This window comes from Dasypus novemcinctus, chromosome 2 (genome assembly GCF_030445035.2).
Source record: "Dasypus novemcinctus isolate mDasNov1 chromosome 2, mDasNov1.1.hap2, whole genome shotgun sequence".
Taxonomy (NCBI): domain Eukaryota; kingdom Metazoa; phylum Chordata; class Mammalia; order Cingulata; family Dasypodidae; genus Dasypus; species Dasypus novemcinctus.
Window position 1 is genome coordinate 80413344 of NC_080674.1, and position 15950 is coordinate 80429293.

The 15950-nt window shown below is 36.9% G+C and overlaps 1 protein-coding gene across 4 annotated transcripts in view; it reads right to left on the bottom strand.

The window, feature by feature from the left end:
* DMGDH (dimethylglycine dehydrogenase) overlaps positions 1-15950 on the bottom strand; it is a 114143-nt gene that overhangs the window by 45602 nt on the left and 52591 nt on the right. For all 4 annotated transcript variants that reach the window (XM_058275313.1, XM_004449673.5, XM_004449675.5 and 1 more), the window contains exon 7: positions 10219-10417. In XM_058275313.1, the coding sequence (XP_058131296.1) occupies positions 10219-10417 (199 nt within the window). The remainder of the gene's footprint in view (positions 1-10218; positions 10418-15950) is intronic.

Genomic DNA, 15950 nt, shown 5'->3' on the forward strand with positions numbered 1-15950 from the left:
ACTAAAGAGATAAATAGGATATTAAGAAGACACTGGGTGAGCATAAAGAACAATTTGAAAGTCTGCAAAGAAAAGTAACAGACCTTATGGAAATGAAAGACATGATGGGTGAGATTAAAAATACATTTAGAGGCATATAAGAACAGGAGGAGTGCATCCAGTATCCATGTGGAATCTAAGCCCCCACTTGACATAGATGTGCAATGGACACAACCAATCCAATGTCCACAGAGAAAATGTGGAATGGGTGTGGGAAGGGTAGCCACGGTGGCTGCTGGGTTTGGGGAATGGGAGGAAGAGATGAGATGTGGAGGCGTTTTCGGGACGTGGAGCTGTCCTGGGTGGTGCTTCACGGACAATTACGGGACATTGTAGATCCCCCCACGGCCCACTGGATGGAACGTGGGAGAGTGTGAGCTATGATGTGGACCATTGACTATGGGGTACAGTGATGCTCAGAGATGTACTTACCAGGTGCAATGGATGGATCACGATGATGGGAGAGAGTGTTGCTGTGTGGGGGGGGGGGGCGGTGGGGTTGAATGGGACCTCATATTTTTTTAATGTAATTTTTAAAAATAAATAATTAAAAAAATAAAATAAAATGCATCAAACAATAAAAAAAAAAAGAGCAGGTTTGAAACGCTCAAAGACAGAATCAGTGATTTTGAAGGCAGAACATGTGAACTGGAAAAGACAGGAGAACAAAAAAAGAGGAGAATGAAAAAAATGGAACAGGGTCTCAGGGAACTGAATGACAATGTGAAACTTAAAACCCACTTGATCATGATGAATAATTCTTTTAATGTGTTGTTGGATTCAATTAGCAAGTATTAATATTTTGTTGAGGATTTTTGCATCCATATTCATTAGGGAAATGGGTTTGTAATTTTCTTTTTTTTTTTTTTTTTGGTAATATATCTGGTTTTGGTTTTAAGGTGATATTGGCTTCAAAGAATGAATCTGGAAGCATTCTTTCTTGTTCAAATTTTTGGAAGAGCTTGAGTAGGGTTTAAATCTTTGAATGCTTGGTAGAACTCACCTGTGAAATCATTTGGTCCTAGGTTTTCATTTTGGGGAGTTGTTTGAGGACTGTTTCAATCTCTTTACTTGTGATTGTTTTGTTGAGGTCTTCTATATCTTCTAAGGTCAGTATAGGTCAGTCATGTGTTTCTAGGAATTTTTCCATTTCATCTACATTGTCTAGTTTATCGGAGTATAGTTGTTCATAGACTCTTTTTGGATCTCTTTTATTTCTGTGGGGTGATAGTAATGTTCCTGTTTTCATTTTTTATTTCATTTATTCGCATTTTCTCTTTTTTTCTTTGTCAGTCTAACTAAGGATTTCTCGATTTTGTTAATCTTCTGAAAGAACCAACTTTTGGTTTTGTTTATTCTATTGTTTTTTTTATGTTCTCAATTTCATTTATTTCTTCTCTGATTGTTGCTATTTCATTCTACTTGCTTTGGGATTAGTTTGCTGTTCTTTTTCTAGATCCTACAGCTGTGTAGTTAGGTCAGATTTTAGCTCTTTCTTCTTTTTTAATGTAAGTATTGAGGGCTATAAATATCCCTCTCAGCACTGCCTTTACTGTATCTCATAGGTTCTAATATGTTGTATTCTCACTGTCATTTGTCTAGAGATATATACTGATTTCTCACAAAATTTCTTCTTTGACCCACTGATTAAGAGTGTGTTGTTTAATCTCCATATATGTGTGAATTTTCCCTTTTTCTGCCTCTTGCTGATTTCCAACCTTATTCCATTATGAAAGTACTTTGTATAATTTCTATGTTGTTGACTTTATTGAGATCTGCTTTGTGACCAACATATGATCTATCCTAGAGAAAGATCCATGAGCACTGGAAAGAATGCAGATCCTTTTGTTTTGGGATGCCATGCTCTGTATACGTATATTGGGTTTAGTCCATTTATCATATTATTCAAGCTCTGTTTCCTTATTGATCCTCTGTCCAGATGATCTATCCAATGCTGAGAGTGTTAATATTGAAGTCTCCAACTATTATTGTAGAAAATATTGATTTCTCACTTCAGTTTTGCCAATGTTTGCCTTATGTATCTTGTGGCATCTTGGTTAGGAGCATATTCATTTAAGATTGCTATTTCTTCCTGGTGAATTGCCCTTTTTATTAATATATAATGCCATTCCTTGTTTTAATAAGAGTTTTTGCTTCTAAAGTTTATTTCATACAGTGTAAGTATAGCTATTCTGGCTTTTTGTTGTTGTTGTTAGTTTGTTTACTGAATGCATGGAAACATCTTTTTCCAGGCTTTCACTTTCAATCTATTGGTAACCTTGGGTTTAAGGTGAGTCTCTTATAGACAGCATATAGATGGCTTATAGTTTCTTAACCGTTCTGGAGTCTGTCCCTTTTGATTGGGGAGTTTAAGCCATCAACATTCAATGCTATTAGTGTAAAAGTGTTCTTATTTCACCCATTTTGAATTTTGGGTTTTATCTTTTATATTTTCTTTTTACCACTCTTTTGGTACTTTTAGTTACTTTTACTGATATAATCTTCATTTCTAGACTCTCTTCCAAGCCTCTCTTGTCTCTTTTTTTTTTCCAGGCTGTAGCACTCCCTTTGGTATTTCCTGCAAAGCCAGTCTCTTTGTTATAAATTCTCTCAGTTTGTCTTTTTTCTGTGAATATTCTAAACTCGCTCACATTTTTGAAAGACAGTCTTGCCAGATATAAGATTCCTGGTTGGCAGCTTTTCTCATGCAGTGTATTAAATATATCATACCACTGCCTTCTTGTTCCATGGTTTCTGATGAGAAATAGGCACTTAATCTTATTGGGTATCCCTTATATGATATCCATTGCTTTTCTCTTGCTGTTCTCAGAATTCTCTGTCTTTGGCATTTGACATTCTGATTGTTATGTGTCTCAGAGTTGGTCTATTTGGATTAATCAGATGGGAGTACATTATGCTTCTTGGACATGGATATCTATATTATTCAACAGGGTTGGAAAATTTTCTATCACTATTTCTTCAAATATTCTTTCTGCCCTTTTTCCCTTCTCTTCTCCTTCTGGGACTTCCATGACATATATGCTTGCATGTATCTTGCTATCACTTAGTTCCCTGAGACCCTGTTCCATTTTTTCCATTCTTTTCTCCATCTGTTCCTTTTTTTAAAAAAAGATTTTATTTTTTATTTATTTCTCTCCCCTTCCCCACCCACCCCCAGTTTCTGCTCTCTTTGTCCATTTGCTGTGTGTTCTTCTGTGTCCACTTGTGTCAGCGGCACCCAGAATCTGTGTCTTGTTTTTGTTGCATCATCTTGCTGCGTCAGCTCTCTGTTTGTTCAACACCATTCCTGGGCAGGCTGCATTTTTTTCATGCTGGACAGCTCTCCTTACGGGGCACACTCCTTGTTTGTGGGGCTTCCCTACGTGAAGGACACCCCTGAGTGGCACAGCACTCCTTGTGCACATCAGCACTGCACGTGGGCCAGGATCAAAGAGGCCCTGGGTTTGATCCTTGGACTGCCTATTTGGTAGGCAGATGCCCTATTCGTTGGGCCAAATCCACTTCCCTCCTTCTGTTCTTTTGTATGTTTGCTTTCAGGGGCCATGTCTTCAGACTCAAATATAATTTATTTTTAAAAGTAAAAAAATTTTTAATGCACTTCATCTTTTAAGATAAAACATCTTAAACAATCAACAAAACATAACAGACTTTGGACATAACAGACAAAGACTTTAAAAAATGATCTTTAATATACTCAAACAGCTAAAGGAAAGCATGGAGGAAAAAAACTAAAGGATATCAGGAAAATGATGAATGAACAATACGTGAATTTTGATAAAGAGACAGAAATTTTAAAAAAGAATCAAACAGATATATTGGAACTGAAGACCAGAAAAACTGAAATGAAAAATTTCCAAAGGCTTCAACAAACAGCAGGTGGCAGCTAGAAGAAGAAGCAGTGAACTTCAAAAAAGAAACCAGTTTAAATTATTCAGCCTGAGGAACAGAAAGAAAAAAGAATGGAAAAAAGTGAATAGAGTCTAAGAGACCTGTAGAGACACTGTCAGGCATACCAATATATGCATTTATGGCAATCCAGAAAGAGAAGAAAAAGAGAAAGGATCATAAGGAATATTCAAAGAAATAATGACAGGAAATTCCCACATTTAACAAAAGATATGAATGTACTTTCAAGAATCCCAACGAACTCCAAACAGGAGAAATTCAAAGAGATTCATGTCTAAACACATTCTAATCAAACCGTTAAATGGCAGTTTTTCTGCAACATAGCAACACACATGGTAGCATCTTCTCTTTTCTCTTCCAGGTTCCACTGACTTCCAATTTCTAGCAGGCCTTGTGGCTTCTCTCTTTCTACATCCAATTTCCTTTGCTTATAAGAACCTAGCCATATTGGATTAAGGCACCCCTTATTCAATTTGAGCACACTTTTGCAATAACATCTTCCAAGTCCTATTTACAAATGGGTTGACACACACAGAACCAGGTGTTAGGAACTGAATATACCTTTTATGGGGAACATGATTCAATACCCAACAACTATTATCAGATAAAATAGACTTTAAATTAAAAACTTTTCTAGAAGAGAGGAAGTACACTATATACTGATAAAGGGTCAATTCAACAACAAAACATAACAATTGTAAAAGTATATGGACGTAATAGCCAAGCCCTAAAATACATGAAGCAAATACTGAAAGATTTGAAGGGAGAAATAGATGTTCCACATTAATAGTAGGAGACTTCAATATACCACTTCCAATAATGGACAGAACATTTAGACAGAAGATCAATAAGGAAATATAAGACTTGAATGATACTCTGACCCAAACAGACTTAACAGATGTACATAGAACATTTCACCCAACAACAGCAGAATGCACATTCTTCTCTAGGGCACATGAATCATTCTCTAGAATAGAGTGTAAGTTAGGAATTTTTAAATATTGAAATCATACAATGTATATTCTCCAACTACAGAATAGAGCATAAGTTAGGAATTTTTAAATATTGAAATCATACAATGTATACTCTCCAACTACAATGGAATGAAGTAATAAATCAACAGAGGAAGAACTGGAAAACTCTTAAATATTTGGGAATTTAAAAAATACTCTTAAAACAACCAATGCATGAAAGAAGAAATCATAAAGGAAATTTAAAAATATTTTGAGGCAAATGAAAATGAAAATACAACATAACAAAACTTATGGCAGGTAGGGTTTGAGGAGGAATATGGTATCTCCCAATATTTATGCTAATAAAAGAAGAAAAATCTGAAATCAGTGACCTAACTTTACAACACTAAGAAATAGGAGAGGAAAAAAAAAGAGCAAACAAAGGCCAAAGTGAGCAGAAGGAAAAAAATTACAAAGATTAGAGGGAAGATAAATAAAATACAGAATAAAAAAGAATCAAAGAAGTCAATGAATCAATGAAGCAAATATTTATTTCTTTGAGAATATCAATAAAATTTGTGAAACTTTAACTAGATTGACAAAAAGAGAGCGAGAAATAGGACATAAGTAACTAAAATCAGAACTGAAAGGGGGGATTACTACTGACCTTACAAAGATAAAAAAAAGGATTGTAAGCGGTTATTATAAACAACTGTTCACCATCAGATTATATAACCTAAATGGACTACTTCCTAGAAACACAAAAAAAAGAAAGAAGAAAGAAAGAAAAAGATGAAAGAAAGGAGAGAGAGAGAGAGAGAGAGAGAGAGAGAAAATCTACCTACACTGATTCAAGAAGAAATAGAAGCTCTCAATAGACCAAATACAAGTAAAGAGTGAGTTAGATATCCAAAACCTCCCATCAAAGAAAAGCCCAGTACCAGGAAGCTTCATTGGTCATTTTTACCAAACATTCGAAAAAGCATTAACACCAAATCCTGCTCAAACTCTTCTAAAAATGTAGACGAGGAGGGAATACTTCCTAGCTCTTTCTATAAGGCCAATATCACCCTAATACCAAAGCCAGATAAAGATACTACAAGAAAAGAAAATTACAGACCAATTTCCCTTATGAATATAGATGCAAAAAATCCTTAGCAAAATAGTAGGAAATCAAATCCAACAGAACATTAAAAGAATACACATCATGATCAAGTGGGATTTATCTCAGGTATGTAAGGGTGGTTCTGTATAAGAACATCAATGTGAAACACCACATTAATAGAACAAATTAGGGAAAACCCACATGATCATCTCAAATGACAAAGAAAAGACATTTGACAAAGTCCAGCACCCCATCTTTTTAAAAACTCTCAGAAAACTATAAATAGAAGGAAACTTCCTCAACATGATTAAGGGCTCTATTAGTCAGCCAAAGGGGTGCTGGTGCAAAATACCAGAAATGGGTTGGTTTTTATAAAGGGTATTTATTTGGGGTAGGAACTTACAGATACCAGGCCATAAAGCATAAGTTACTTCCCTCATCAAAGTCTATTTCCATGTGTTGGAGCAAGATAGCTGCTGATATCTGCCAGGGTTCAGACTTCCTGGGTTCTTCCCTTCCAGGGTCTTGCTTTTCTCCGGGTTTAAGGTTCCTTTCTCTCCAGGGCTTGCTTCTTCCTGGGGCTTCTCTATCCTCTGTGAGCTTACTTCACAGGGCTTCAGCATCAAACTCCAACAGTAAAAACCCTCGACTCTGTTCTTTCCCATGCCTTTTACCCTTGGTGGGTGGAGACTCAATGCCCTAATCATAACTCAATTATGCCCAGGTACAGACCAGATTACAAACATAATCCAATATTTATTTTTAGAATTCATAACCATAACCAAGGGCAGCTAACATCATACCCAAAGGTGATAGACTGAAAACTTTCCCCCTAAGATTAGGAACAAGTCAAGGATACCCACTATCACCACTGGTGTTCAACATTGTACTGGAAGTTCAAGAAAGCAATTAGAAAAGAAAGGGAAATAAAAGGCATCCAAATTAGAAAGGAAGAAGAAAACTTTCCCTATTTGCAGAAGACATGATCCTATATGCAGAACCTGTCCCCTCAATCCATAACAAATCTTGTAAAGTTAATAAATGAATCAACAAAGTGGCACAAGATCAACACACAAAAATCAATTGTGTTTCTATACACTAGTAATGAACAATCTAAAAAGAAATTGAAGACATAAATAAGTGGAAGGACCTTTGTGTTCATGGATTAGAAGGCTAAATATTGAAGAGATGTCAATTCTACTCAAAGCAATCTACAGAGTCACTGCAATCCCAATAAAAATTCAAACAGCCTTCTTCACAGAAATGGAAAAGCCAATCATCAGATTCACATAGAAGTGTAAGGCACCCTGATAGGCAAAATCCTATCTTGAAAAAAAAGAACATAGTTGGAGGACTCACACTTCCCAATCTTAAAACTTATCACAAAGCTACAGTAATCAAAACAGCATGGTACTAGCACAAGAACAGATACATAGGCCAATAAAAATGAATTGAGAGTTCAGAAATAACCCTCACAATTGATTTTTGAGTCTACTTATTGGGAAAAGAATAGTCTCTTCAAAAAATGGTGCTGGGAAAACTGAATATCCACAAAAAAAATGACAGTGGACTCCTATCTCATATCATGTACCCAAATTAACTGAAAATGGATCAAAGACCTAAATATAGGCACTAAAACTATAAAACTCCTAGAAGTAAATATAGAGAAACATCTTAAGGATCTTGTGATAAGCAGTGGTTTCTTAGACTTTACACCATAAGCACAGCAACAAAAGAAAAAATAGATAAATGGAACTTCAAAATTAAAAGCTTTTGTGAATCAAAAGATTTTTTATCATAAAAGTAAAAAGACAGCCTACAGAATGAGAGAAAATATTGGAAACCACATATCTGATAAGTGCTTAATATCCAGAATATATAAAGAACTCCTATAGCTCAACTACAAAAAGACAAACCACCCAATTAAAAAATAGGCAAAGGACTTGACATTTCTCCAAAGAAGACATACAAATGGCCAATAAGCACATTAAATGATGCTTTACATCATTAGCCATTCCAGAAATGCAAATCAAAACTGCAATGAGATACCATTTCATACCCCTAGAATGAATACTCTTAAAAAAAAAACAAACAGGAAATAAATTTTCTTGAGAATGTGGATAGTTAGGAACCCTCATACTTTGTTGATGGGAATGTAAGTTAGTGTAGTCACTGAGGGGAACAGTTTGGCAGTTTTTCAGAAAATCAAACAAAATTATCACATGACCCAGCTATTCCACTTCTAGGCATATACCCAAAAGCAAAGACTTGAATAGACATTTGCACACTGATGTTCATAGTGACATTATTCACAATCGCCAAAAGGTGAAAGCAATCCATGTGTCCATCATGAAAGAATGGATAAACAAAACGTGTTATATACATACGATGAATTATTCAGCTGTAAAAGGGAATGAAGTCTGATGTATGCTACAGCATGGATGAACCTTGAAGACATCATATTAAGTGAAATAAGACACAAAAGGACAGATATTGTATGAGCCCAGTGATATGAAGTAATGAGAATATTCAAATTCATAGGTTCAGAAATTAGAATGCAGGTTAACAGGGATAGGGATGGGGGTGGAGCATGGGGAGTTAATGCTTAATTGGTACACAGTTTCTGTTTGAAGTGATAAAAAAGTTTTGGTAATGTATGGTGGTAACGTTATGAATGTAATTAACACTACTGAATTGTATGCATGAAAGTGGTTAAAATGAGAACTTTTTGGTTTTTATGTCACTAGAATAAATAAAAAAACCCATAGTAGTGTACAACATAAGGCATGAAACCTTAAGTAAACTATGGACTACGATTAATAGTATAATTATAATAATATTGTTTCTTCAATTGTAACAAATGCCACACTAATACAAAGTGTTAATAATAGGGAAATCTGTGAGTGTGTGTGTGGAAGTATATGGGTACATCTGTATTTTCTGCATGATTTTTATGTAAAGTTACAACTTCTCTAATAAAAAATTAAGATACATTGAGAGATGTTTTATTATCATCTTTCATGATATAAGATGTACAAGAGAAATACTCCCAAACACACAACTACATATGGTCTAGTACAATAGGTGACTCCATAAACGTCTTTGACTTTATTACTAAATTTCACTTTTAAGTTTTAATGACTACGTAAGCCCTCAATTACATTGTACCTTCCAGTGCAATATCCCCATCTTCCTCTGGGCTTTCTCTCCTGGTTATCCCATAGACCTAAGTATTTCAAACCCCATCTGTCAAAAATGGATCACATTATTTTCCTGGTGCTCTTCCCTCCCCCACTAAACCCTTCTCCTAAGTCCCTGGAGTATGCCCCTCACATCCAACCAGTCAGAAATGTGCTCATCACTTGCTATTTTTCCCTCTCCCCCAACAACTTATCAAATCAATCACTAACTCTAATCAATTTTGTCTCCGTCCCTGCTGCTGCTACTTTAGTTCAGACCACTAGCATGTCTCCTGTGTTGGTAGACCAGCACCCTAACCAGCCTTCCTGCCCCAGCTTAGACTTTGCATTGGTCTGTAGCCTGGTGCCTAGACTGGGCTTAGCACAGAGCTGGCAATCTCTAAATATGAGCTAAATCAAAGACCAAATAAAATGGTGAAGAAAAATAGAGTATTAGAAGCTGTGATATGATAATAAAATGGGCTTGACACCACTATTCACCAAATTAATGGGACAAATATTAGAAATGAGACATCAAAGGGGTAATGAATCACAAACAGGAAGCAACCCTTGAAATGATAAAGAAACAAATCATGTTGGACAAACATGAATTATGGTGAACAACGTATCAGACATATTACATATTAGATATTTTGAATTATTTTTGTCACATTGTGTTACAAAAACATTCTTGTAAAATAGGGACAAATTGACCTATGGAGAATCACTGCATGAAAAGAGACATGAATAATGGAAATGGAAGGAAATAAATAAAGAGAAATTTCCAGGAAATCACTTCTCATCTGTGAGTTAATTTGTAAAGCCTATAAAAGTGATTAAACTGTTATATGGTCAGGGTTTTAAGACTGAAATTTTTTATTCCTCACATTTCAATGGTCATGAAAGAGAGAAAACTTTCTGGTCCTCCCACATTTTAGCCTGAGATGAGGCACAGGACTTACCCAAAATTCATGACTAAAATAATTATAATATTGATTTATGCAGGAATACTCACCCAAAGCCAATAGCCACCCAGTAGTTTCTGACCCCCTGATGGGGTCCTACCATAGGGAGAATGTCAGGAGAATAGGTAATGGGACCATTGACAATATTGATGATGTCAGCCGTTTTCAAGACCGGAACCATTTCCATAGCAGCTTCAACATGTTCCATGATTCGGTCTAGATCAGACTCAAAGAGCTCCTTTCCAAACCCTGTAAAGACATGCCATTACAGTCAGTATGTCATAGCTGCACTGACAAGTTCTCTAAAGGGATTTAAATCTCTGAAATAATCTTCATTTAAAGATAAACTGTTAAGAGGGAACTTTTACTTTTTGAAAAGGTCTAAGCTCAAAATTCACTATCAACAGAAGGGTACCCATTAATTACTGAGAACAATGATTTTATTGTTCTTGAAACAGGAAAATGATGAAAGCCAACCCTGTTTAATTATAGAAAATGTAAATGTATGCATAATAACTGGTTCCCATATGTAATCTGATCAAAACCAAAACAGAAACAACAATTTAATTTCGCAAAATAGAACCTTATTCTTGAATTAGCCATGACAGCCTGCTTCATTCTCCCAGGTAAAGGCAAATGGGAGTTTAAAAAGTCATGTCAAGAGAGACAACTGGCAAGATAGTGGCAGAGTAAGGAGCTCCTAGAGTCAGTTCTTGCTACAGGGCAGTTAATAATCACCCAGAGCTATCAAAGCACCTGTTTGGGAGCTCCAGGAAAAAAGAAGAGCATCCTACAACATCCTTGAAGGAATGGAAGGAGAAGACTGCCCATCTGCAGAGAAGATTCCTAAGTATAGCACTTCACATGGCAGAGGCCAGTGACCATCCTCCACTGGAGGCACAAGCCACCTCAGGAGCTATTCCATGGCTGGAATTGAAAGCCCCACTTCCCAAAAACAGGGGAGGAAGAGACAGTTGGGCACTAACTTCAGATACTGAAAAATAAATTTGGCAGACTAAAGTATAACCCTAAGAACAACTAGTGTTTGAACTTGTCCAAGTTGGAAAGAGGCTGGTAGCCACCATTTTCACTCCACCTCCAGCATGAGGGGAAGCTCATCTGACTGAAAATGAGTAACAGTAGAGACGGGTTTCTTTCACCTGGATTGGCCTGCAGCCCTAGCCTAGCTTCAGCCCCACCTCTGGCAGGGAGGAAGCTGGTGGGTCCTGCACCAGCCTATGGTGGGTACCTGCACCAGGTAACTGCAGGTACATTTGGCTGGCACAGACTGAAAATTGGAAGTCTACTGGGGCAACTGTGGTCATCTTGGATCCGCACTGCACAGACTGTTGTCCACACCTGCAGCTCCATCCCTGCCCCAGGCAGGGCAGAAAGGGGGATAAAGTTTCATCAGTCTCTCTGGGCAACTACAGTCCAGGTCTGCATGACTTGGATTATTCCACACAACTGTGACTCTGTCCTATCCCTGGCAAAAGATAAAATTGGGGAAAACTTCATCAGCCCCTGGGGTAATGAGGGCAATTTGAATCTCCACAGTTTATAGCACCAACTATGTCCTTAGCTCCTGCTGTACAACCAGCAAGGGACAAAGAGCAGGAAGCCCTAAACTAAAGAAAAATCTGTGCCCAGAATAAATACTTTATAAGCCAGATGCCAAGACACCAACAAAAATTTACAATCTACACCAAGAAACAGGAAGATATGGCCCAGTTAAAGGAAGAAGATAAGCCTCCAGATGACATGAGGAATTGAGACAACTAATCATAGATGTAGATGGGTAAAGAGATTAAGGATATTAAAAAGACATTGGATGAGCACAAAGAAGAATTTGAACACATACATAGAAAAATAGAAGATCTTATGGTAATAAAAAGTGCAATAAATGAAATTAAAAGCACACTGAAATCATATAATAGCAGATTTGAGGAAGCAAAAGAAAGGATTAGTGAGCTTGAAGAAATGGCCTCTGAAAGTGAACATACAAAAGAACAAATGAAGAATGGAAAAAATTGAACAAGGTTTCAGGGAACTAAAGGAAAGAAAAAGACGTGCAAACATACCTGTTATGGTTGTCCCAGAGGAGAAGAGAAGGGGGAAAGGGCAGAAGGAATATTTGAAAAAATAATGGTAGAAAATTTCCCAGCCCTATTGAAGAACAGAGATATTCATGTCCAAGAAACACAACATACTCACATCTGAAAAAAAACGAATAGACCAACTCCAAGACACATACTAATAAAAACATCAAGTGCCAAAGACAAAGAGAATTCTGAGAGCAATAAAAAAGCAATGTATAACATAACAGTGATACCCAATAAGATTAAGTGCTGATTTCTCACCAGAAACTATGGAGGCAAGAAGACAGTGGTATGATGTATTTAAGATACTGCAAGAGAAAAACTTCCAACCAAGAATCTTCTATCTGGCCAGACTGTCTTTCAAAAATGAGGCTGAGCTGAGAATATTCACAGATAAACAGAAACTGAGAAGGTCTGTAACCAAGAGACCAACTTTGCAGGAAATACTAAAGGGTGTGTTACAGTTTGAAAAGAAAAGACCAGAGAGAGAGGTGTGGAGGAGAGTCTAGAAATGAAGATAATATCAATAAAAGTAACTAAAAGTATCAAAAGAGTGGTGGAAATAAAATATGATAGATCAACCCAAATATTCAGGAATAAACTTAACCAACAATGTAAAGCACTTGTATTCAGGAAACTACAACTCATTGTTAAAAGAAATCAGAAAAAGCTAAATAATTGGAAGAACACTCTATGCTAGGATTGGAAGACTAAATATCATAAAGATGTCAATTATACTCAAATTGATATACAGACTCAATGCAATTCCAATGAAAAGTCCACCAGCATTTTTTAAACAAATGGAAAACATGATTATCAAATTTATTTGGAAGGGTAAGGGGTCTTAAATAGCCAGAAACATCTTAAAAAGGCAAAGCAAAGTTGAGCAACTCTCATTTCCATGCTTTAAATCATATTACCTAGCTACAGTGATAAAAACAGCAAGGTACTGGCATAAAGACAGACATACAGACAAATGGAAATGAATTTGATGGTTCAGAAACAGACCCTTGCAGGAATGGTGAAATGATTTTTGACTAGCCTGTCAAACCCACCCAGCTCAGGCAGAACAGTCCATTCAACAAATGGTGCTGAGAGAACCAGAGGTCCATAGCCAAAAGAAGGAAAGAGGATCCCTATCTCACACCTTATACAAAAGTTAACTCAAAATGAATAAAAAACCTAAATATAACAGCAAGAACCACAAAGCTTCTAGAAGAAAATGTAGGAAAATATCTTCAAGCCCTGGCGGTAGGTGGTGGATTCTTAAAGGAGATAAGAGGACGACTGAGACTGACTACTAATGGTTAATGTATGTAGAACTTTTAATTAGCTTTACTGTAAAAGTGCAGAAATGTACAGAGTCAATGGTAACACATTATAGTGAGTAACAGCTGGTTTAAAAATGGGGATGTGGCTGAAAAAGGTAGTCTAGGGATGTAAATGCCAATTGACAGAATGTTAGAGAATAATCTAGGGACTGAAAAGCACAGTAAACCCAGAGGTGGATGAGAACTGTGGTTGATGGTACAGATGCAAAATTGTCCTTTGTGAGCTAGAGCAGATGTACATCACTATTGCAGGGTGGTGGGAATGTGGAGAACCATGGGGAAAATGAAACTGGAGTGACCAATGGACTGTGGTTAATAATAATAATGTAATATTCTTGCATCTATGCCAAAATGTACTGTGTTGATAAAGGGGGGAGGTATGGAAAAAGTGTTCCAAATATATGCTATGGACCTGGTAATAATCAGATGATATTATCTCATAATCTGTAACAAATGTTCCACCATGGTGTGGTGTGTTGATAGAGGGATGCTGTTTGGGAATTCTTCACTGCACATGATTGTTTCGTAAGTTTACAACTTCTGTCATAAAAATGTATTTAAAAAGTAATAATAGTGGGTTCAGGGGTAAAAAGTAATAATAGTGGGTTCAGGGGAAAATGCACCAAATGTAATATAAGGACTTTAATAGTAGTTGAGATTTTGACAATATTCTTTCATAATTTGTAACAAATGTCTCACAGCAAACAAGGTGTTGGTAGAGGGTTGATATAAGGGACCCTTGTATGATATTATGCATGTTTGCTTTGTAAGTTCACAACTTTTACTATATACTTACTGTTTATGTATGTTTATGTATAAATTATGTAAAAATAATTTTACATATATTAATAGTAAAAAACTATTCCCCCTTTTTACTGTGGAGAGATATAAATAGATAACTTAAAATTTACCCCTTTAACCATTTTTCAGTGTACAACTGAATGGCATTAATCACATTTACAATATTGTGCTATCATCACCACCATCCATTACCAAAACTGTTGAATCACCCCAAACAGAAATTCTGTACCCATTAAGCAATAACTCCTCATCCCCTCCCCCACTGACCCCTGGTAACTACTATTCTACTTTTGTCTCTATGAATGTGCCTATTCTAGATACTTGATAACTAGATACTTGGAATCATGCAGTATTTGTCCTTTAATGTCAACACTTGTGTTGTCAATGTTCATTCATGTTGGAGCATGCTTTGAAATTTCATTCCTTTACATGGCTGAATAATATACCATTCTAAGTGTATATCACATTTTGTTTATCTACTCATTTATTGATGGGCACTTGGATTGTTTCCACTCTTGACACCTTTTATGAGGCTTTTCATGAGGGAAGGAGGGGCATGGTGGCCTCCTCCTCCAGGCCACTCCCATGTCCATCCAGACAGTATACCCAAGGGCTAGTATTCTCTGAAAAGAGGCAAGGTCTTAGAGTACAGTCGTCTTCTCACCCAGTAAAGCACTGTGGTTGGAGACAGACCACAGATGAGCTTCTCAAAGAACATCTCCACATATTCTGGTGATTTTCCCACACAGCAGTCAGCTGACTGCTCCTTGTTCCTCCCACAGACTCCATGTGGAGTCTTTTGCAGTGGAGGCATGCAGACCACCAGGGCCCTACCAGGACAGGCGGGCACTCAGGGCCAGCCAAGAGTCTAGCCCTCCTTCCAAATGGTGTTCTTTAAATATTTGTTCAGCATTTATTTGGAGGAGAGTTTCATCCAGTATGGGGGGAAGGAGAGTTGGGGACTCCCAGGTGGCAGCATAGCCTTATTTGTGTGTGTGTGTGTGTGTGTGTGTGTGTGAGAGAGAGAGAGAGAGAGAGAGAGAGAGAGAGAGAGAGAGAGAGAGAGAGAGAGAGAGAGAGTCCCAAAAGGCAGAGCCCAATCAGTAAAACTAAAGCCCTGCAGCGAGCTGGTCCACCTTCCGTGGAAGGCAGTTTAACGATCTTTTGCTGTTGCTTGGGTGTAGCTCTTCCTTGAGGAGCAGGAAGGAGGGGTTCATCCCCACATCGCGCAGCTTGTCAAAGTATTATTCTAGAAGTATAATTTTCTCCTTTTCTTTATAGTTCCTATAACATCTAAGTGCCCCAATAATATTTTAGCTCCCTTACAGATTAACCCCAAGTACCTTCCTAGATGGCCCAACCTTTCATCTGGCTCTGGAGAAACATTTCATGAAAAACAAAAATAAAACCTGCATAACTCCCTTACAGAACTTGCAAGGGAAATTGTAGTTCCTCCTGCTTTAGGATAGAGGCCTAAGTCTTTTCCATATCCTTTTCTTAAAATCTTTTATTACCTTTTTTTTAAAGATACATATACCACACAAAATGTTA